Raw genomic sequence first — 24,525 nt, 5'->3', positions numbered from 1 at the left:
GAATGAGGTTTGGCAACCTCTGCCTAGATTTCAGAGGAAGTATGGAAAAGCCTGGGTGTCCAGGCAGAAGCCTGCAGCAGGGGCATAGCCCTCACAGACAACCTCTACTAGGGTGGTGCCAAGGGGAAATGTGAGGTTGGAGGCCCTACACAGAGTCCTCACGGGGGCACTGCCTAGTAGAGCCTGAGAAGGGGGCCACCACCTTCCAGACTCCAGAATGGTAGATCTACCAGTGGCTTGCACCCTGCACCTGGAAAAGCTGCAAGCAGAGAGCAGCCATGGGGGCTGAACTCTGGGAAGCCACAGGGGCAGAGCTGCCCAAGGTCTTGGGAGTCCACCTCTTGCACTGTGTGCCCTGGATGTGAGACATGGAGTCAAAGGAGATTATTTTGGAACTTTAAGGTTTAATGATTGTCCTGCTGGGTTTTGAACTTGTGTGGGGCCTGGAGCCCCTTTCTTTTGGCCAATGTCTCCCTTTTGGAATGGGAATGTTTACCTGATTGTATCTTGGGAGTGAATAACTTGTTTTTGATTTTACAGGCTCACAGGTGGAAGGGACTTGCCTTGACTCAGATGAGAGTTTGGACTTTTGAGTTAATGCTGGAACAAGTCAAGACTTTGGGGGACTGCTGGGAAGGCATGATTGTATTTTGCAATGAGAAGGACATGAGATTTGGGAGGGCCGAGGAGTGGACTGATATAGCTTGGATATTTGTCACCACCCAAATCTCATATTGAAATGTAATCTGCCATCTTGGAGGTGAGGCCTAGTGGGAGGTGTTTTGATCATGGGGGCAGATCCCTCATGAATGGCTTGGGCCAACCCCTTGGTGATAAGTGAGCTCTCATTCTGAGTTCACATGAGATCTGATCATTTAAAAGTATGCAGCACCTCTGCCTTCCAGCTCACTCTCTCTTGCTCCTACCCCGGCCATGTGAAGTGCCTGTTCCCCCTTTGCCTTCTGCATGATTGTAAGCTTCCTGAGGCCTCCCCAGAAGCTGAGCAGATGCCAGCATCATACTTCCTGTAAAGCCTGCAGAACCACAAGCCAATAAATCCTCTTTTTAAAATAAATTACCCAACCTTAGGTATTTCTTTACAGCAGTGAAAGAATGGCCTAACACACCATACATTGTAATATCCAGTGCTGGCAAGATCGAAGGGAAACACCCGGTTTCACATATGGTGAATAGAAATATATTAGGAAAGAAGCCCTAAAATTATTAAGCTAGAAACACACATGTGTTGGCACAGCAAATCCATTCTGGGAATGCAAACCTATGGAAACAAAAGCACCAGTATGTAAGATTAGAGGTATAAAGATGTTTCTTTCAGCATTGCTTTCAGTGGCAATTAACAAATAATAACAACGACAAAAGCCAAGCAAAAACAGAATCACCATGAATACAGCAGTGATCTAAAAATTAACACATTATAGAATAAAATGTAGCTATTAAGAGATTATGTTCATCGTCTCCTGCTCAGTAAAACAAGCACTTTGCAGTGTGCTGTGCATTTGACTCTGATGTGTTTGATTTTGAACAAGACAGCAAGAGGAGCAGGAGGAGACCACCAGGATGTTATCAGCCGTCATTACACTGGTGAGATCTGGGAGGTGTGGAGGAGAATGCTCTTAAGTTTTCCTCATATATCTCTGTATTGTTTCCTTTGTTATAATAAGCATATCTTATTTTCATAATGAAGAAAAAGGATAGAGAAGATGGAATGCATGGGACAAGAAATGTGACGCTGAACAGACTTGGAGACTGTGTTACTTTGGAAATAAGTGAAAGAACTAGAGATGTTTGGTCTGAAAAAACCAGGACTCCAGGAGGAATGCTGGCTTTTACTCACTTATTGGGCTTTTGGGGTCCTAGGAAATCAGACTCATTTTTCTGCTTTTCTGAGGTAGAGGTTGGAACCACGGATAGAAGCAACAAAGGACATTTCGGCATAGTGTGAGAAAGAAGGCACTGAGAGGCCAATTTGTCTGCATCTGGGAGGTGATGACCCCACCATTCTTTGTACCACCCAACCCGCCTGCAAGCTGCAGTGCACTGGTCTGGGCAGCTGTGCCCAGGCTCAGTCCCTCAGTGGTACCTTGGGCAATGTCGTCCTGCCTCTGCAGGCAGGGCCGCTCCACCTTGTGCCCGGGCTGTGGCTCTCGCTCTGGCTGCTTGGGACCCCTCCCTTCGTTGAACACATGCGGCAGATTGGCTGTGTGCACCTGGCGGAGCTGCTCATAGTCGCTCAGAGCGGCTGTCAGGTCCCAGTTTTTGCCTGTGGACAAGAAATGACAAGAGGTGACAATATGAATGCATGAATAATGGTCTTATCATAGAGAAGAACCGTGACAAGAAGGGTTTCCCATTAGGACATAAACTAATGAATTTTTACCAGTAGTTCTCATTTTTCAAAGGGGAAAAATGGCCCTCTGCCTGACTCTAAAAGTAGAATTTCACACCCATAAGTGACATCCATCTAAAATATGTGACTATATACAGTCTCAGAGCCTTTAAGTTCAAACACACACACACACACACACACACACACACACACTTACTTCTAAACACTGCATCCCTGATTATCACATCCCCCTTTGAAAATCAAGTTGTAGAGCTTACTCTCTGAGGGGAACAAAGCATCAATTAAAGAAAAATGAATGGAAATAATTCTCAAAGTTTCTTTGGGCTTTTGCTCAGAGTTTTACTTTTTATTTTAAGCTTAATATGAGAGAAGCAGAAGCTTGGGAGGGATTCTCTTGTTAGTGAGCTTTGGTGGGAGATAGACTTCTGAGCTCAGGCCCTGCACTGGGTGCGATGCCAGGCTGGGCAGGTGTGCTCAGCATGGGTATGCACTCAGCAGGGCTCCCACCCTAACACGGGGTGCTGGACTGGCACTTCGCAGCACTAGGCACAGCTACACTGGGGAGTTGGAGGCAGCGTGGGCACTCTGATTCCCGACTCTGAGAGTCAGTGGGCTTGTAACATCAGGAAGGAGTGTCACACACTGCACCCGATTCAGTGAGGCATCATCCGATAGCACGATTGGGCAACTACAGTTAACAATAACTTATTGTATATTTCAAAATAACTAGAAACGTAGATTTGGAATGTTCCCAACACAAAGAAATGATGCATGTTTGAGTTGATGGATATCCCAATTAGCCAGAGTTGATCATTATACATTGTATGCTGGTATCAAAATATCGCATCTGCCCCATCAATATGTACAACTATTATGTATCCATAACAATTAAAAATTAAAAAATTTTAAAAAGAAATCAAAGAATTAAAAACTTAGCCTTAATTTTAAGGAGCAAATAAAAATAAGCTCCCTTCTCATCTTTTCCATTTTAAATTACTGGGAACCCCAACAGATGTCACATCAAGTAAGGATGAGAAGGAAAGGCACAGAGGCCCATGGTGAAACCTGAGGCTGGAAGACTGGGGCAGCCACAGGCTACATGTCCCTGATGAAGGAATGCAACCCAGAAGAACAGTCAAGAACACAGGTTCTAGGGCCTGGTTTTGAGCCCTGGTTCCACCTTCTAACTAATTCTCTGATGGTGAATATATCATTTCATCACCCAAGGCCTTGCATTCCTTCCTGTACAATTAGGATAACACAATCCATCTAATGAGAATTCTTGAGGGTTAAATGAGAAAAGGAGATAGTGTTTGTAAAGTTCTTCCTTTACTGAAAGCACTTAATACATGGTAGTTACCATTATTCTCATTAATTATAGGTTTGTGTTTTATGTTTAACTTCTAGCACTCAGAGTTAAAAGCCAGCTAGTAAGTGATGGAGCTGAGATTCAAATACATGGACTTACCTATACCCCATGAGGTTCTCATTCAACTGTTACTAATGCCATCTCCCAAACACACTGAGGCCATAAAGTCCATGGGAGGGCACTAGAAGCCTAATTCTAACATGGATATTTTCACACTTCCTCTTCTCCTGCACCCTGGGATACTCTATGGTCCCTTCACTGGTTCCTTTGCCTCTTCCTGCCCTTAAAACATATGAATTCCCCTAATTTTTCTTCTTGCTCTTCTTTTCTCTTAATTTATACCCTCCTTTGAAGACTAAGTCCATCTCTATGAGAATAAGCTTAATTCTAGTTACAACTTACATCCTAAGTTTTAAAGCCAAATATTTGACTATGGGAGATATTAGCTGACTATCCAGTTTCTATTCTCCTTATCTAATTCTATATGCTCAGAATTCTAATTTATTTTGGATAGCAATACACACAGTTGAAAATATTCATTTTCTCCTGCAGATCTTCAAACTATATTCCTGTTGTCCTATCTTTCTGTATTTGCTTACTCTGTTCCTTCTTCCAGGAATAGTTCCTCCAAGCAGCAAGACAGTATAGCTGTATGGAAGAAGACCTTAACCAAAAGAATTCAAAGACTGAGGAATTTGCCTGTGAAGTTTTTCTTCCAGGATGCCTCAATTTCTGATTATCACCAAAAAGCAAGTTATTGGATTACTAGCAGACAGATTTCATGGTAAGAACTACAACCTCTAGTACAGTTTACTGCTGAAAATGTTTATGCCTTGAACTTCTAAATCATTTGATTTTTTTCATTGTCTTAAGAGGCAGTGGATTTCAAGTTAAACTTAACATATGTATTTTGGCACTCAGAGAGGGATGAGCTGCTTTAATTTAGTACAAAAGTATAGCTCTGAAGAAAAACTATAAATCAGATATACATGAACTCACAGGAGGAGGTGAAACAGAAACTGACTAAACTCAGGGGAAAAAGGAGTCAAACTGTTTTAAGAATGAAGTTAAATTATAAGGGAGAAAAGAGAAAACAGACTACAGATAGCATAGTAAGAATGATAAAAATGAAAAGTAAAGTAGACAAAACAAATAAAGAAACACAGGGTTAAAGAAAAATGTTAGATACAGAGTATAGGTAAAAAAAATCCAACATACTCATAATCGGAGCCCCAAATAAAAAATCTAAAATAATGGAAAGGAAAAAAAAGAATTTAAAGACTTTAATTAAAAAAGCAAACTTTTTGAAATACGTGATTTTACATATTTAAAGGGCACACTGTATATAAGGAAACTGTTCTAGTATAGTCAATACCAACATATTTTAAAATTATCCTCTTTTAAAGATAAAGAGAATTTTTAAATATATAAGCAAAAAAAGAAAGAAAATCAGGTTGGCAACATACTTCTTGGCAGCAACATTCAATGCCAAAAGACAATAGGGCCACATCTACAAGATACTGAAGGAAAGAAAGCAATATGAGCTAAGAAGGTTTTATGCCCATCCAGTCTACTCTTTTCTGTATAAAGGCTGTAGACAAACCATTTTAAACATGAATAGTTCAGAAAACATTTCTCAAACGGACACTTTTTGAGAAAACTAATAGAGGATGAACTCCAGCCAATCAAGAGATGAATAAGAGTTTGGCAAAGGAGCAGTCAGGCAGCAGTAAGTTTATTTAACTGCACATCTAAGGAAAAGCAGAGGTAGAGATACAAGTGATGAAGAAGAATATCAATATTCTGTCAAAATGAAAATGACACAATCAACAAAAATGGTAGAATTTAGAAAGCAGAATAAATTTGCAATGCCTCAGCTGTTATATATGAGACGGCAAAGATAATGTTTACAGTTGACAGGTCAGGCCAGGTGCAGTGTTGTAATCCCAGTACTTTGGGAGGCCAAAGTGGGCAGATCACTTGAGGTCAGGAGTTTGAGACTAGCCTGGCCAACATGGCAAAACCCTGTCTCTACCAAAAATACAAAAAATTACCTGGGCATGGTGGGACACGCCTGTAGTCCCAGCTGCTCAGAAGGCTGAGGTACAAGAATTGCTTGAACCTGGAGGTGAAGGTTGCAGTGAGCTGAGATTGCACCACTGCAAGCCAGCCTGGGCGACAGAGCGAGACTCCGTCTCAAAAATAACAACAACAAAAAAACAAAACAAAACTACAGTTGACAGGTCAAATATGTATATGTAAGCATATTTAATAGTAGAAAGGCAAACAATAAGAAGAGACAAAAGATATACTATTGGTTAAATTAGATAGTAGAAGAGAGAGGGGAGAATGAAGGAAGAAGATAGAGAAGCTTGTTTTATTGAGGCATATAGGGAATAAACTGATATTGTCTAAAGAAAAAGGGTTATAGGATATTACATAAAGGTAAACTTATATAACCACTAATTATAAACATAATTATAAGTAGTTATAGTTGTTATACTACTGGTTAAAAAAGTAACCATTAACATAATTTTTTAAACTATCAGAAAAAATATTCTAAAATAAAAAGCTAACATAGTGAAAGACATTTAAAATATTTACACAGAAAAATAGAAACTATGACAGAATTAAAACCAACCGTATCTGTGATAGCAATAAATTTAAGTAGGCTTAATGCAACTATTTAAAGACAAGGATTTTTACTTTATCTCTAAAAAGAAAGATGAATCGTTTGCTGTATATAAGAGATACACCTAGAGCAAAGTGATTTAGAAAGGTCACAACTAAAATAGACAGATAATAGTTTGTCAGGTATACAGGACAAAGACAAAACAACAATAACAACAAAACTGAGGTTATGATCTTGTATCAAACAAGGTAGAATTCAGGCCAAAAAGCATTAAGATGAGGAAAACCACTTCATAAGGCAAAAGTGTTCAATTAGCAATGAAGTGTATTAATTGTGTTTTGGTTTTTTTTTTTTTTTTTTTTTTTTTTTTGAGACGGAGTCTCGCTCTGTCGCCCAGGCTGGAGTGCAGTGGCGCAATCTCGGCTCACTGCAAGCTCCGCCTCCCCGGTTCACGCCATTCTCCTGCCTCAGCCTCTCCGAGTGGCTGGGACTACAGGCGCCCGCCATCATGCCCGGCTAATTTTTTTGTATTTTTAGTAGAGACGGGGTTTCACCGTGGTCTCGATCTCCTGACCTCGTGATCCGCCCACCTCGGCCTCCCAAAGTGCTGGGATTACAAGCGTGAGCCACCGCGCCCGGCCTTAATCATGTTTTTTATTCTTTGTATTTTATGATGCTTTGACATCTTGGGGCCTTTGTGACCTGGGAGAGGCTGCATCTCCTTGGGCTAGCAAATTCCTAGAGATGACAATCTACTTTTCTGCAAGCCTGCCTTTCACATATAAACCCATTAATCCAAAGCCCAGACCCCTCAACCACAGCCTTCCCTACACTGCAGGCCAATATTCCCCTCCTCTAATCAGCCCAGGGCCAGGTACCAGATAACTCAGGACAGCCCCTCCACCTTGGGCCTGCTGGAATTATTCAGACTAGCCAACCCTCAACCAGCTTAGCCTGCTTGCCATGCCCTGCCCAATCCTTCCCATGGAAACTGCAATAAAGGCTCTTGCTCTGGTTTTCCTCCTGCTCCCTCTGCCTCCTGACTGTGAAACAGAAACCGATTAAACTCAGGGGGAAAAAGGAGTCAAATGGTTTTAGAAATGAAGTTAAATTATAAGGGAGAAAAGAGAAAATAGACTACAGATAGCATAGTAAGAATGATAAAAATGAAAAATAAGTCAAGTAGCCAACATAAAACAGAAATAAAGAAACAGGGCTTCCCCATGTAGCCCTGTGTGGTGTGTTGTGCACCCTGCTTCCAGGGAATTGTAACAAACTTCTTCCTTTATAACAATAATTTCCATATCTGCATACCTGATTAAAACAAATCCAAAGTACATATGAAAACAGAAGATATAACAGGTATGAATATCTGCATAGGAAATTAAAAGGCAGAAACTTTATAAAGCGGAAACTACCATGAAACACACCACACTGACACCACAATTACCTAGAGCGTACCATAAACAGCAGGAGTGACTATAACATGGTAACCTAGAGGTCGTAACAACACAGGTTTACTTTTTGCTTGTTCCGCACATCCACCGTAGGGTTGACTGAGCTCTGTGACATAGCTTGTCATTCCAGGATTCAGGCTTATAGAGCAGCCACTATATGCCTATGACTGTGGAAGAAGGATAAAAAGCCAGGAGCATCTCCTATCAACAATCAAATACTCTGGTCCAGAGGTGATATCTCACCTCTGTTACAATCCATGGCAAGAACTAGCCACAGGCTCCCATCCAAACACGGGGCCCAGGAACTACATCCTCCCACGTGCCCACAAGCGGGAGTCAGAGAGCTGGACATAGTCCGTGAAGAGCATTAGTGCTGAATACGCTGGATGTAAAATGAACACACATAAATAAATAGCCTTAATCTGTGAAGAAAAAGATGTTAGAAGACATAATGGAAGAATATTCCATACACAATTGCAACTAAAATGATAAAGTACTGAGGGATATATTTAAAAGAAATGTACACAATGTGAAAGGAAAATAAATCTCAAGACCCCAAAATCGCTAAGCCAAAGGGTGTCAGGCAAACCTGCCTCCCATTCTATTCCTAAATAAGATAGCTAAAAAGATAAAAAAACACTGCATACCTCCCTCACAATTTCCATAAGGAAATTCCTTATGGGCCTCAAGATCTTCCTTTAGGGCCTCAGAGCCCTAAAACAGTTCTGTGGCATTTTACCCTGGCAATGTAAATTGATAGCTTATCTCCACAGGTGTAGGACAAAGGACAGACAGAACTCTAAGTCATCTCTCTGCTCACCTGAGACAAATACATATCTGGTTGCTTCCTCTGCCCTATTGTTTATGTAAAAATTCAGATTTACTGAGTCAGACTAAGGCATAAGTGATTATTCCTCTACCTGCCTCTCACATGTAAATTGTGTATTCAGTGAAAGGCTGATCAAAGACCCAAAAGAATGCAAACTTTTGTCTCTTCTCTACCTATGACCTGGAAGCCCCCACTTCAAGTTGTCCCACCTTCCCAGACCAAACAAATGTATGTCTTACACATATTGATTGATGTCTCATGTCTCCCTAAAGTGTATAAAACCCCACTGTGCCCTGACCACCTTGGGCACATGTGCTCAGGATCTCCTGAGGGCTATGTCATGGACCATTGGTCACTCATATTTGGTGCAGAATAAGTATCTTCAAATGTCTTACAGAGCTTGAATCTTTTTGTCAACAATAACATAAATGTGGAAAACTTATAATATTCCTGAAGGGCATAAAGGTTAAACTGTGCACACCGTAAACTGAAAATAAAATCCTAATCCCCACCAACTAACCAAATGAACCCTCTCTGGGCCAAGAGGACCCCAGAGATACCTGAAAAACTGAATTCCTGGACATGGCTGGGAGGTCAGACACACTTTGTAATACCGCCTTTCTTTTGGAGTTTAGACACAACAGACCAGCATTAACATTAAGATAGAGATCATAAAATAGAGATCACCAAACAGACTGTGTGGCAATGAGATACCAAATTCCAACCTGACTCTGGTAAGCATCACACGACAGATAGCAGACTCTAAAGGAGATCAAATATATTTTACTCCAAAATTTATTTCTTTGACATATTTTAAAATGGCTCTGCAAAGCTATCTTTGTGGGAGAAATTTGCATCTGTAGAGACTCTCCATTAATGCAGCTAGCACTTTCCTGGATCCAGGAAAGATTAACTAAGAGTCTGACACATTGTAAGGTCTGAAACATTTTCGATGTATCCTCTCTGAAGGCTGCTAGCTGGAGGCTTCCCCTACATAACAAGAACCTCGGCTTTCACAATCCCCTTATCTTAACTCAAGTATTTCTTTCTACTGACTTCAAATCTTTAGGCAAAGCTGAACTCTTTCAACCAACTGCCAACTGGAAAATCTCTCTGAATCCACCTATGACCTGTCACCATCCCCACTCCCTGCCTTTTTAAGCATCTTTGAGATGTCCCACCTTTTTAAGCTGAACCAATGTATACCTTACATCTACTGATCCATGTCTTTGCTTGTAACTTCTGTTTCCCTAAAATGTATAAAACAAAACTGTAACCTGATCACCTTGGGCGCTTGTTTTCAGGACCTCTTAAGACTGTTCCCTGGGTCATGGTCATTCGTACTGGCTCAGAAGGGCGACAGAGCGAGACTCTGTCTCAAAAAGAAAATATTTTACAGAATTTGGTTTTTCCATCAACAATACTATGTTCCTAGTTTAGGAGAGTTAATGTTGTAATTTATTCCTCTAACTTATACATTTGATTTGATTCCAGTAAAAAAAAAAAAAAAAGAAAAAAAGAAAAAAAACCACAGAAACAGGTTTTGTTTTCCTTCCTTGGAATCAGACAAGCTGATTTTAAATTCACATCAAAAAATAAGCAAGAATAACCAGAGAAACTCTGAAAAGTAAGTACAAAGAGGAGGAAGGAGCAATCTGAGACAGTGGCATGAACTCTACTGCCTCAATGACTGGTCCGTGATCAGATTCAACAATGGAACATAATAGTGTAAACCAAAAATAAAATTCGAAGGCCCCCTGACAACCATCTAAATAGGCTCCCTCCTCGGCCAGGGTACCCTAAAATTTAACCTGAAAGACTGATTCAGGCCAAGGTGGGAAGTAGGGGTCAGACAGGCCTCATTATGCCTTCCTCCTTTTTGGAATGCAGGAAAAGCCGACCAGCATTTAACACCCAGCATTTTACATTTAAACATCCACATTTAATATTCAGCATTTAAAAGCCGACCAGCATTTAACATCCACATTTAACACCCAGCATTTAACATCTAACTGGACTTAAGTCTGATAAGAAACATTTAAAATCTATTCTCTCTGAAGCCTGCTACCTGAAGGCTTCATCTGCATAATAAAACTTTGGTCTCAACAACCTCTTTATAACAACCCAGACATTCCTTTCTATTAACTCTTTCAACCAACTGCCAATTAGAAAAATTTTAAATCTACCTATAATCTGGAAGCCCCCACTTTGCATTGTTTCACCTTTCCAGACCAAACCAATGTCCTTTTTTTTTTTTGAGACAGAGTCTCACTTTGTCACCCAGGCTGGAGTGCAGTGGTGCAATTTTGGCTCACTGCAATCTCTGCCTCCCAGGTTCAAGCAATTCTCCTGCCTCAGCCGCCCGAGTAGCTGGGACTACAGGCGCCTGCCACTACGCCCAGCTAATTTTTGTATTTTTAGTAGAGGCGGGGTTTCCCCATGTTGGTCAGGCTGGTCTCAAACTCCTGACCTCAGGTGATCTGCTGTCTTGGCCTCCCAAAGCACTAGAATTACAGCCATGGGCCACTGTGCCTGGTCCCAGTGTACATCTTAAATGTATTTGACTGATGTCGCATGTCTCCCTAAAATGTATAAAACCAAGCTGTGCCCCAACCACCTTGGGCACATGCTATTAGGATCTCCTGAGGCCTGTGTCATGGGCCATGGTCACTCATATTTGGCTTCAAATGTCCTCCAAATATTTTACAGAGTTTGACTCTTTTCGTTAACAATGAAAAAGCCCCAAAGAGAATCAAATACGCACAAAATGTTAAAAGACAGTTGTTGATTTGGGAAAATGTTTGCAACTCATATCACATACAAGAGGTTTATATCTGAAGAAGGTCAGGTCCTGGAAAAATCTGAGGAAAAAACATGAGGCAGGAAGTTTGTCAGAGGATTGGGCAGAAAAAGCAGCAGGCCCACAGTGCAGGTGCAGTATATTGTAACAAATACTGTAATAAAAAATTTTTTTTTCCTTAAGTCAGGAACTTTCACTTTTTCACGTAAAGGAAGCACATTATGGCTTCTCTTTGTCTTATCCAAATTGCCAGTATCACTGTTCTTGTACTTTGGGGCCACTATTAAGTTAAAGAAGGGTTACTTGAACACAGGCACTATGATGCCAGGATAGCTGATCCGATAACTGAGATGGCCACTTAGAGATGAATGGGTGGGTGACATGTTCAGCCTGGACCCACTGGACAAAGGGATGATTCACATCAGAGTGAGATTTCATCATGCTACTCAGAATGGTGCACAATTTAAAACTTATGATTTCTGGAATTTTCCATTTAGTATTTTCAGATCGTGATTGACCACAGGTAAAACTGAAACCTTTAAAAGTGAAACCGTGGATAAGGGGGGCTATTGTATGTATGTACATGTGTGTATGTATATATGTATATATGCACATGTATACACATGCACACACATACAATAGCTCCCCTAATCCAGTTTCAATACATATATACTCTCTCTATATATAGTATATATGTGCACTCATACACACTATATATAGTATGTGTGTGAGTGCATGTGTGCGTATCTGTACCACACAATCTAGTGTTTTGTGTTTTCCATTACTTGGAGCCCAACACATTCCTAAATAATGTAGGGAAAAATACAGAGAACAAACAATGGCAGTGAGAATTATGTGCTATGTAGAAGTAGAGATTCCACCAGGATATCTAGGAAAGAACCACCATAATTTGGGATCCAAGGGGCTCCTTGGGGAAAGTGTCATTTTAGTCTGAGATCAAAAAGAAGAGTAAAAGTTGTCTTGGCAAAGAATCCAGGAAGGTGAGCAGGGAGAGGGGTGTTACTGGACAGAAAGTTGCGTTTGGATAAGCTTGAAAGTAGAATGAGCAAGTACATTCAAGGTACTGAGGTCATTTTTAAGTGTGGATGAAGTGGAGGGCAGCAGGAGGAGAGGTCTGGTTAGGATGATGGTAGCAGGGTGGCAGGGAGGATGAGATGCCAGGAGAGAGATGCCCTGCAGGAATTGTACAGCGGGGTTTAGATTTGATCTCAAAGGCAAAGATGAGTCACTGAGGCATTTTCAATAGGGGTGAAACTTGATGAGATTTTTAATTTAGAAAATAAAGTATTTGCATTTAAGAAACATTACTCTGGTCACATAGCAGAGACTGCATTTGCATTTGTGCAATACTTGGGCAAAATGAACTTTAGGAGGACACCTGTATTAGTCTGTTCTCATGCTGCTAGTAAAGACATACCAAAAGCTGTCTAATTTATAAAGGAAAGAGGTTTAATTGACTCACAGTTACACATGGCTGGGGAGGCCTGACAATCATGGTGGAAGGTGAATGAGGAGTAAAGTCATGTCTTACATGGTGGCAGGCAAGAGCTTGTGCAGGAGAACTCACATTTATATAACCATCAGATCTTGTGAGACTTATTTACTACCATGAGAACCATATGGGGGAATCTGTCCCCATGATTCAACTATCTCTACCTGACCCTGCCCTTGACACATGGGGATTATTACAATTCAAGGTGAGATTTGGGTGAGGACACAGCCAAACCATATCATTCCACCCCTGGCCCCTCCCAAATTTCATGTCCTCACATTTCAAAAATTATCATCCCTTCCCAACAGTCCCCCAAATTCTTAACTCATTTTAGCATTAACTCAAAACTCCACAGTCCAAAGTCCCGAGGCAAGGCAAGTCCCTTCCACCTATGAGCCTGTAAAATCAACAGCAAGTTGGTTACTTCCTAGATACAATGGGGGTACATGCAATGGGTAAACACTTGGCCAAAAGTTAGGGGCTACAGGCCCCATCCAAGTTCAAAATCCAGCTGGGCAGTCAAATCTTAAAGCTCCAAAATGATCTCCTTTGACTCCATGTCTCACATCCAGGTTATGCTGATGCAAGAGGTGGGTTCCCATGGTCTTGGGCAGCTCCACCCTGTGGCTTTGCAGGGTACAGCCTTCCTCCTAGTTGCTTTCACAGGCTGGCATTGAGTGCCTACAGCTTTTCCAGGTGCACAGTGCAAGCTGTTGGTGGATCTATCATTTTGGGGTCTGGAGGATGGTGGCCCTCTTCTCACAGTTCCACTGGGCAGTGCCCCAGTAGGGACTCTGTGTGGGGGCTCCCATCCCACATTTCCCTTCCGCACTGCACTAGCAGAGGTTCTCCATGAGGGCTCTGCCCCTGCAGTAAACTTTTGCATGGACACCCATGCATTTCCATACATCCTCTGAAACCTAGGTGGAGGTTCCCAAACCTCACTTCTTGACTTCTGTGCACCTGCAGGCTTAACACCATGTGGAAGCTGCCAAGGCTTGGGACTTGCACCCTCTGAAGCAGTGGCCTGAGCTCTACATTGGCCCTTTTTAGTCATGGCTGGGATTTGAGACCGCACAAAGCAGCAAGGCCCTGGGCCTGGCCCATGAAACCACTTTTTCCTCTTAGGCCTCCAGGCCTCCTGTGATGGGAGGGGCTGCTGTGAAGACCTCTGACATGCCTGGAGACATTTTCCCCATTGTCTTGGTGATTAAAATGTGATGCCTTGTTACTTATGGAAATTTCTGCAGCTGGCTTGAATTTCTCCCCAGATAATGGGTTTTTCTTTTCTACTGCATTACCAGACTGCAAATTTTCCAAACTTTTATGCTCTGCTTCCCTTTTCAACATAAGCTCCTATTCCAAACCTTATCTTTGTGAATACACAAAACAAAATGCTTTTAAGAGCACCCAAGTTACCTCTTGAATGCTCTGCTACTCAGAAATTTGTTCTGCCAGATGCCCTAAATCATCTCTCTCAAGTTCAAAGTTCCACAAATCTCTAGTGCAGGGGCAAAAAGCTACCAGTCTCTGCTAAAACATAGCAAGTGTCGCCTTTGCTCCAGTTCCCAACAAGTTCTTCATCTCTATCTGAGACCACCTCAGCCTGAACTTTATTGTCCATATAATTATCAGCATTTTGGTCAAAGCCATTCAGCAAGTCTCTAGGAAGTTCCAAACTTTCCCATATTTTCCTGTCTTCTTCTAAGCCCTCTAAACTGTTCTAACCTCTGCCTGTTACCCAGTTCCAAAGTTGCTTCCACATTCTCAGGTATCTTTACAGCAGCACCCCATTCTACCACTATCAATTTACTCTATTAGTCTGTTCTTATGCTGCTAATAAAGACTTACCAGAGACTGGGTAATTTGTAAAGGAAACAGATTTAATTGGCTCACAGTTACACATGGCTGGGGAGACCTCACAATCATGGTGGAAGGTGAATGAGGAGCAAAGTCAAGTCTTACATGGCAGCAGGCAAGAGAGCTCGTGTAGGGGAACTCTCATTTATATAACCATCAGATCTCATGAGACTTTTCAGTACCACAAGAACAGTATGGGGAAAACTGCCCCCATGATTCAATTATCTCCACCTGGCCCTGCCCTTGACCCATGGGAATTATTACAATTCAAGGTGAGATTTGGGTGGGAACATAGCAAAACCATATCAATACCATAGCAATGTCAATGAGGGATGATGAGGATGAAGAAGTGGAGGGTTTGAGGGGTAATGAGGGCAGAATCTGCAGTGCTTGGTGACCAACTGGAGTGAGAAGGGAGGGAAAAGGAAGTGTTCATGATCTACCTGGCAGGCTGAATTACCGAAAGCCACATCTGGAGTATTACTCAGCATTAAAAAGAAGGAAGTTGCACGTACATATGATTTGAGGGATTTCAGTTAAGGATTGTTGAGCGAGAAAAGCAGTATGCTGAAAAGTGTGTTCAACGCAACCCAGTTTGGCAACATAAAGCAACAGTGTCCTTGCCTGGTCGGTGTTGTGCCTTACTGTCCAAGGTCAGTGTCAGTTCTGCACAACCACTGCCTTTCTTTGTCCCTGCAGCACTGCAGGAGAGAAGCTTGCAGGACTTTTCCCAGAACTCTATTTCTGGTGTAGTCTAGTGATAGTCTCTAGCAAGAGGCATTCATGCAAGATGGAAGATGAAGCCAGGCCACTTTTCTATGGATGCAGTTGCACAGATGCATGGCAGAGGCAGACATGAGATTTGCTGCAGCTGCCAGGGAAGCTCCTGTGAAGCACCTGCTTTGTAAATCCAGGTCACTGAGAAGGGTAGTGGTGGAGATGCTGATATGGTTTGGCTGTGTCCCCACCCAAATCTCATCTTGAATTGTAGCTCCCATAATTCCCATACGTTGTAGGAAGGAGCCAGTGGGAGATAATTGAATCATGGGGGTGGTTTCCCCCATACTGTTCTCATGGTAGTGAATAATATGTCTTTATCAGCAGTGTGAAAATGGACTGTGTGATGCTCCCTGGGACTCATGAGGTGTCTGTGACCTCTAGGGAACCCTGCTGAACCTCCTGTGGTTGGCAACGCTTCTCTGATTTCATGCAGTTGCACTGGTTGTGTAAACCTCTAGTTCCCCTTCCTACTTGGAATACCTAGAATGGCTTCTGTCTCCTTAAGCAAATGTTGATGGATACAGAATTTCACACTGGAAATGGTTCCAGGAAAACAGAGCCCAGAGATGAGATGAGGTCTCTGTCAGTGCAGGCAAATCAACAGCTGGTATAGATTGACAACTCTGATGAAAAGAAAGAGCACAAAGACAGCATGGTGGGCTGACCCTTCATGACTGATCTAGAGAGCAACAGGAACACAAGGCAAGCTTTAATTCTCAGCTCCAGGTTAAGCTGTGGAGTCCCAGCTCCAAGTTCCTTTAAGGAACCTCTTAGCTCTTATAGCCATGGAGGTATTGACCCAAACAGCCAGACCTTTCTGACACTGCACACTGATGAATTACACAAGTTTAACTGAACGCCTTGCTAGATCTCCTAAGAACATGGTATGGCAGTGATCACAAGACTGGGGCTTTGGAGCTGGATGTGATCCTGAGAACACTAAAGTGGTTTTTGACAAACCAGAGGGCCTTGAAATCCAACATCAACATCAACCGACCCGCCCTGGGCTCAACAAAGCAGCCTCTGCTCACTTGACTGAGAGAAGCTTCTCCTTGTCTGAAGACCTGCTAATGACCTTGCCTGTGCAGACAAGTTACAGGGGGATGCCTGGGTCACCTTAAAACCGAGCTTGTTTTGGAATCAGATTCATAACTAGGAAGACCGCCTGGGAGGATATACCATACACATCCAAAGAATTGCAAGATTGTTGCAGAAAGTACATAGGAACATGTCACCAGCAGCAACGAATGCTGAGCTCTTTGGATATGAAAGTCTGGGTGCTTGCTGCAGACAAGGGGTGCCCAATAGGTGCAGTGGAAAAAGGTCACAGACACATCAGCCAGAGTCTGCAAGGTGCAGTGTTCAAGATCATGATGGCCTGCCTATTTCCCTCTGGTTTGGTGATTTATCTAGTGGAGTATAGAAATCTTGTGCGCCCTCTCGCTTCCTTGTCATATGCCATAAGACCTATTGATGAGGAGAAATTAAACTCCTTTTTTTTTTTTTTTTTTGAGACGGAGTCTCGCTCTGTCGCCCAGGCTGGAGTGCAGTGGCGCAATCTCGGCTCACTGCAAGCTCCGCCTCCCGGGTTCTCGCCATTATCCTGCCTCAGCCTCTCCAAGTAGCTGGGACTACAGGCGTCCGCCACCACGCCCGGCTAATTTTTTGTATTTTTTAGTAGAGACGGGGTTTCACCGTGGTCTCGATCTCCTGACCTCGTGATCCGCCCGCCTCGGCCTCCCAAAGTAAACTCTTAATTCAATCTTTAAGGTATAGTGTATCACAAATGGGTTATGAGTGAGCTAGATGGCAAATGAACAAAACTCAAGATGGGTTTGGTGACTTAGAGGATGTTGTGTCTCCCCCTGTTGGTGAGATGCATGCACATTTCCAGTGGAATGAAGAAGAGTAAAATTAGCAGGGCACGATGTTATTGCTGTTGCTTGCTGGTTAGATGTGGGCCAAAGGATATGGATGGGTGAGGATTTGACAAAAGGGGTGGATGGTGCTGGAGAGCCTGTGCTCAACCTCTCCCCTCCCTTCATCCTCCTCTGCGTAATTTGGGAACAGCCTGGAATGGCACTTCCCAGAACTGCTTTCCAGACAAGCTCCAGGTTCTCAAATGCAAAACATTCATGCGAGGCTTGGAAGGCAGCAGGAAAAGTCTTCGAACGCTGAGGTTAGCTGCAAGCAGAAACAGAGAGCTTCTCGCCCAGCTCCGGGGAATCCCATCCTCAGCAGCCCAGATGGTGACAGTGGCTCTGCCTGTGAGTCGCGCTGCACCCAGGAGAGCACCTGCGGGTGAGCTGCTTCCGTGCTCTGGGGCAGTAGGCTGTGACAGCACAGCGCGTCCCCACCAGCATCCCCAGGGTTGAGCTTGACCTTTGAGTCACGTGTTTCTATCTGTGGCTTCCCTGCCCTTCACTCCTCCACCCTTCCAGCTGGGGCGCAAGCCTCTAAGTGGTGGTCTGAAAATCCTTCTCACTTGCAACCTCCAGATTCTTATGTGCTCCAGAAAGAGCCCTGGCTGTATTCATACGTGTATACATATATGTGTATACATAAAGATGTGTATGTACATAGGTGTCTACAGACCACTATTTGAGCTTGGAGAAAAATATGGAAGAACACATACTAGCTTGCTCACATGGGTTTCCGGGAGTTGTAATGACATGAATAGAGAGAGGAAGGAGGGATTGGGATGAGCCAAGCAATAAAGAAGACTTTTTCTTGAAACAAATGATATATATGTTATGATACCATTCGTGCAAAATGACATATGCATGTGAATATAAATGTATACATTAAAATAGAAGAAAGGCAGGTAGGGTCAGGATGGTCCCTCAGCAGGATTTCTAAAGGTGAGGCTACACTGGTTCACCCTATGGAGAAAGGCTCCCGCCAGTTACAATTACTGTTAACCCTTCCTATTACTCTAGGAGTGAATCCATTTATCCAGTTTCTTTCCTCTACGACAGAATGACCAAAGAAGGGAAATGCAGGCAGAACATAAAGACTCTGCAGACAGCGCAGATGTGGTGGGTAGGAGGCTTAGCCTCAGCTTTTACAGTCAATTTCTTTAAATGAATTAACCCTGAACTTAAATGGAAGTCTAAATTCCACACATACCGTGTGAATAGCTCGCATACCTATCAATTTACAACATGGCGATGGTGTGTTAGATAGCAAGCCCTAGAAGGACTGAGGGTAAGGTTTTCTGCACAGCAGCCCCCCAGGGCTGTGGGTACCACATGCATTCACTTCGGGGTGGGAGTCAGAAGAGCGGGGAGTGTCAGGGGCCAGGTTCTGGCCACAGCCCTGCTGTGAGCTTGCCTTGTGACTTTGGGCAACTTCTGCCTCCTCTCTGAGTCCCAGTTTTGGCAATGTTAAGGAGAGATGGTTGAGATTCATCTCTAAGGGGCAGTGTAAGTCTGAAGAGTCTGAAAGTTAAAAAATAACACAGGATAGAGGCTTCTGTGGTTATTCAGATGTCCAGCTAGAAACCCCCAGAAGCACGCATGTGGCCATCACCAGGGAAAACCCTAGGCTCCTCTGCCATTACTCCTGTGATTGGCCCACTCTCCTCATTTTCCCCTCATTCCCTGACTCCCACCACTCCCCTTACACCACCCATGTCCCTAGCACTGATGGCCTGGACTTTGCCAACCCCAGGAACACTCAGCGCTAGCCACTCCCTTAGCCATGCTTTTCTCGGCATCTGGGATGCCACATTCCCTTGGCTTGCCCCCTCTCCACTACTGCTCAGCTGGGTCTCCCTTGCTGGGTCCTCCTCCTCCTCCTGGCCTCTGCTTGCTGAAGGGCTCCAGCCCCGGGACCACTGCTCTTCTCCACCTGCATTGCCTGCCAGGGCTGCTCACTGTGAGTGCCATCTAAATACTGATGACTCCTGGAGTTTTGTCCTCAGGCTAACCCTTGACTCGCACATCCAACTCCTGACTCAACACCTCCACTCGGCTATCTAAGAGCATCCCGGGCCTAACACAGCCTAAGCCAAAGATCCATGCATCATGCTTGACTCTGTTCTTACCCTCACACCCGATATCAGCAAGTCCTTGCAGCTTCACCTTAAAATATGCATTCTTGATCTAATCATAATCAAAATCTCTACCACTGCCACCCTAGGTTGGCTGCATCTCTTGCTTGGATTATTGCCAGAGGCTCCTGGTTCCTCTCCTTACTTCTACCCTGGTGTGCCCTGTCACCTGTTCTCCACAGGATGGCCAGAGTGGCCCTTTGAAAATGTAAATCTTGGCCGGGCGTGGTGGCTCACGCCTGCAATCCCAGCACTCTGGGAGGCTGAGGCAGGTAGATCACGAGGTCAGGAGTTCAAGACCAGCCTGGCCAAGATGGTAAAACCCCGTCTCTACTAAAAAAAAAAAAATACAAAAATTAGCCGGGTGTGGTGGCAGGCATCTGTAATCCCAGCTACTCGGAAGGCTGAGGCAGGAGAATTGCTTGAACCCAGAGGCAGAGGTTGCAGCCCACTCAGCCAGCAGGGGCAGGGGAAGTCCCTCATAGCCGAGACTGCTTTTCCAGGGACTATGACAGCCTGGAGGGCAGGGATTGCTACTCAGAGGGGAGGAGGGCCTCTTCCTCTTGGCTTCACTGCAGACTCTTCTCAAACTTCACCTCTTCAGGCAAGCTATGATGGGCCAGCCTAGAAGGGCACATGTCACACTTTCTGTTGTTCCACTGTGGGGTGCGCGACATGGCCACATTGAAGTGCAAGGGAGACTGGGACATGAAGCCTCGTAGCCTGCTTAGGCAGAAGGAAGGATGGGTTTTGGAAACAGCTAGTTGCTTCTACCTCAAACATTTGAAAAAGATGTATACCACAAATCCTGTGTATGTACACATATACATACACACATATTACATCTACACACACGTGTGTATATGGATATGTGTATGGAGAACTGAAAGAAGAGATATCAAAATATCCTTGGGATTCTCTTTAAAGAGTAGGATCAGGAGTGACTTTTATTTTCTCATTTTGTTTTTCTGTTTTTTTTTTTTTTTTTTGAGACAGGGTCTCACTCTGTCACACAGGCTGGAGTATAGTGACATGATCTTGGCTCACTGCAACTTCTGCCTCTCAGGTTCAAGCAATCCTCCCACCTTAGCTTCCTGAGTAGCTGGGACTACAGGTGCTCCACTGCCCTGGGCTTGTTTTTTTTTTTTTTTTCTGTAGAGACGGGGTTTTGCCATGTTGCCTGGGCTAGTCTCCAACTCCTGGGCTCAAGGGATCTGCCTACCTCGGCCTCCCAAAAATACTGGGATTACAGGTGTGAGCTACCATGCCCACCTGTATTTTCTCATTTTGTTTGCATGTTTTCAATGAATTTATACTAATATCCTCAGGGCCTCAGTTTACCTAAATGCCTGGCGGATGTGATTGTTTGGGTAACTAACTGGCTCCTTTTGGTTATTTTTGATGAATATGCAGACATCCAAAAGCTAAAATAAATTGTGTACTCATCTATTTCAAACAATTGGCTAAATAATGTAGAAAAGTAAATCATTCAGTTTTAGTATTGAATGATAACTATTTTGTGTTGCTCTGCAAGATTAGTATTGAAACTATCAATCTCATAGTAATGTAAAATATAATTAGTATATTTTATGATAAAAGGATAATACTTTTGGGGAAAAAACTTTTCAATTTGGTTATATATATATCAACTGAGTGAAAGAAGAGCAAGTTATAATTATACACACACATATATACACACACCATCATGTGCTATATGACAGTTCCATCAATGACAGACCACATATACAATGGTATTCTCACAAGAGTACAGTGGAGCTGAAAAATTCCTATTACCTAGTGACATCACAGCTTTTGTAACTTCATAGTGCAACACATTACCTTTTCTATGTTTAGATATACAAACACTCACCACTGTGTTACAATTGCCTATAGTTTTGTAGCTTAGGATCAATAGGTTATAGCCTAGAGCCTAGGTATGTAGTAGGCTATGCCATCTACTTTGTGTAAGTGAACTCTAATGTTTGTGCAGTGATGAAATCACCAATCACGTGTCTCATAAGGCATAAGGTATTTCTGTCATTCAGTGATGAATGACTATATACATGTGTTTATTATTGTATATGTGTGTATGTATATAGTATATGTACAGTGTAATTTGCTGTATGTGTATACACACATATACAATAATAAATTAAACACACATATATCATCATTCATCACTTAATGATGCAAATACCTTACACACACACACATACATACGCAGTAGGCATTAACTCATTGTTGATTTATTCCACAGACGAAATTATCTTATTGTTGTATGAACAGATAAAAGAATATGTACTTACAGCCTGAGAAATTCTACTTTTGGGTTTCACACACTCCAGATCTTATAAACAAAGTGTATTCTTAAGTATTTCCAGATGCCTGGGTTCTCTGTACTCAGAATACAATTAATCTAAACAATGATGCAAATATACGGTAAAAGCGTTTTCATGGCAGCTGAAGAAATAGCTAAACTGAACAGCCTATAGCTACAGAAAAGGAAGTGCTCCATGCTGTGCCTTAGGGAAGGCTGGCTGGCTCATGGCCATGGATTCACTGAGCATACCCCCACAAGGCTCCCAGTACGTGCAGGCATCCCTGGGTGCTGATGGCATGGATATGAATAAAGATGCGTATGTGCTTCTTAAGAGGCTGACAGAGTAAGAGGTAAGACAGACATGGGAACAACTGTCATGGACTGGGATGACTGAGAGGTATTGCAGAGGAGCCAGGGGGTCTGCACAAGGGCTGACACACCCTGCTATTTGTGAGTGAGGAGTGGAAGCTTCCCGGGAGAGGAAGAGGGAGGGCAGTATAGGGCATAGAACATAGAAAGGCTCAGAGGCTTGCAAAACCACCATCTGCATAGAGGTGTTGGGGGTTTGAGAGATTTGGTGGCTTAATAAGGAAAAGAGATGAGACCACAAGCAGGCAGCGGCATGCACAAGCTTTACTGGGCGAGTATGGAGTAGTCTGCAGCGGATACGTGGGGAAGGGGCACATCCTCAGAGCAGGAGCTTATCTAGACAAGACATTTGCTCAGACATTACTCGAGGTGTGTCTGTGAGGATATTTCTGGATGAGATGAACATTTAATTTTGATTTGTAAACTGGGCAATGCACATTGCCCTCCCCAACATGGATGGGCCTCATCTAATCCACTGAAGGCCTGAGTAGAACAAAAGGCTAAATAGGAGGAAACTCACTCTGTCTGCCTGACTGTCATCGAGCTGGCCTTGGACTCAGCTAGAACTTACACCCTCAGCTCTCCCAGTTCCCCAGCATGCTGACTGCAGGTCCTGAGACTTCTCAGCCTCCATAACCTCATGGGTCAATTCCTTATAATAGGTCTGTCTCTCTCCCCCACTCTCTCTGTAATATACACGTACATGCACACTCACACACAGATATAAACATGTATGGATATGTGTGCATATTGCACACTCATGTGCCACTTAACAATGGAAATACCTACTGAGAAATGCATCACTAGGCGATTTCATCATTGTGCGAACATCACCAAGGCACTTACACAAACCTAGATGGCATAGCCTACTACACACCTAGGCTCTGTGTACAGCCTACTGCTCCTAGGCTACAAACCTGCACAGCATGTAACTGTACTGAATACTGTAGGCAACTGTAACACAATGGTAAGTATTTGTGCATCTAAACACGTCTAAAAATAAAAAAGTAGAGTAAAAATATGGTATAAAAAATAAAAAATGGTACACCTGCATAGGGCACTTACCATGAATGGAGCTTACAGGACTGGGAGTTACTCTGGATGAGTCAGTGAGTGAGTGGTGAGTGAATGTGAAGGCCAGGACATTACTGTACACTACTGTAGATTTTAGAAACACTGTACACTTAGGCTATACCAATTTAACTTTTTCTTTCTCAACAATAAATTAAACTTAGCTTACTATAACTTTATTTTATAAATTTTTAAAACTTTTTGACTCTTGTATTACAAAGTGTTACTAACACTTAGACTAAAATACAAACATATGCACAACAGCATAAAAATATTTTCTTTCTTTATATCCTTATTCTAAATCTTTTTTTAAAAAAAATTAAACATTTTTTCTTAGCCTAGGCCCACAGAGGGTCAGGATCATCCGTATCACTGTCTCCACCTCCACATCCTGTCCCACTGGTAGGTCTTCAGGGGCAGTGACCTGCATGGAGCTGTCATCTCTTATGATAACAATGTCTTCTTCTGGAACACTTCCTGAAGGATCTGCCTGAGGCCATTTTACATTAACTTTAAAAACATATATAAGTAGGGCCGCGCGGTGGCTCACGCCTGTAATCCCAGCATTTTGGGAGGCTGAGGCAGGAGGACCACGAGGTCAGGAGATCGAGACCATCCTGGCTAACACAGTGAAACCCCATCTCTACTAAAAATACAAACAATTAGCCGTGCTTGGTGGCGAGCACCTGTAGTCCCAGCTACTTGGAAGGCTGAGGCAGGAGAATGGCATGAACCCAGGAGGTGGAGCTTGCAGTGAGCCGAGATCGTGCCACTGCACTCCAGCCTGGGTAACAGAGCAAGGCTCTGTCTCAAAAAAAAAAAAAAAAAAAAAAAAAAATATATATATATATATATATATATATATATATAGAAGACACACACTCTAAAATGATGATAAAATGTATAGTAGCATAGTAAATAGATAAACCCATTACATAGTCATTTGTTATCAAGTATTATGTGCTGCACATAGTTGTATGTGCTAGACTTTTATACAAATGGCAGCACAGTAGATTTATTTGCAGCATCCCTGCAAATACGTGACAGCTACAATGTCATTCTGTGATAGGAATTTTTCAGCTCCACTGTAATCTTATGGGACC

General features: G+C 43.0%; 1 protein-coding gene across 8 annotated transcripts in view; it reads right to left on the bottom strand.

Moving 5' to 3' along the window:
• Positions 1 to 24,525, bottom strand: part of OTUD7A (OTU deubiquitinase 7A) — a 397,910-nt gene that overhangs the window by 92,726 nt on the left and 280,659 nt on the right. For all 8 annotated transcript variants that reach the window (XM_055278535.2, XM_055278539.2, XM_063639043.1 and 5 more), the window contains one exon: positions 2,102 to 2,281. In XM_055278535.2, coding sequence (XP_055134510.2) covers positions 2,102 to 2,281 — 180 coding nt within the window. The remainder of the gene's footprint in view (positions 1 to 2,101; positions 2,282 to 24,525) is intronic.

The sequence above is a fragment of the Symphalangus syndactylus genome, chromosome 5 (assembly GCF_028878055.3).
Source record: "Symphalangus syndactylus isolate Jambi chromosome 5, NHGRI_mSymSyn1-v2.1_pri, whole genome shotgun sequence".
Taxonomy (NCBI): domain Eukaryota; kingdom Metazoa; phylum Chordata; class Mammalia; order Primates; family Hylobatidae; genus Symphalangus; species Symphalangus syndactylus.
This window is presented reverse-complemented; position numbering and strand designations above follow the sequence as displayed.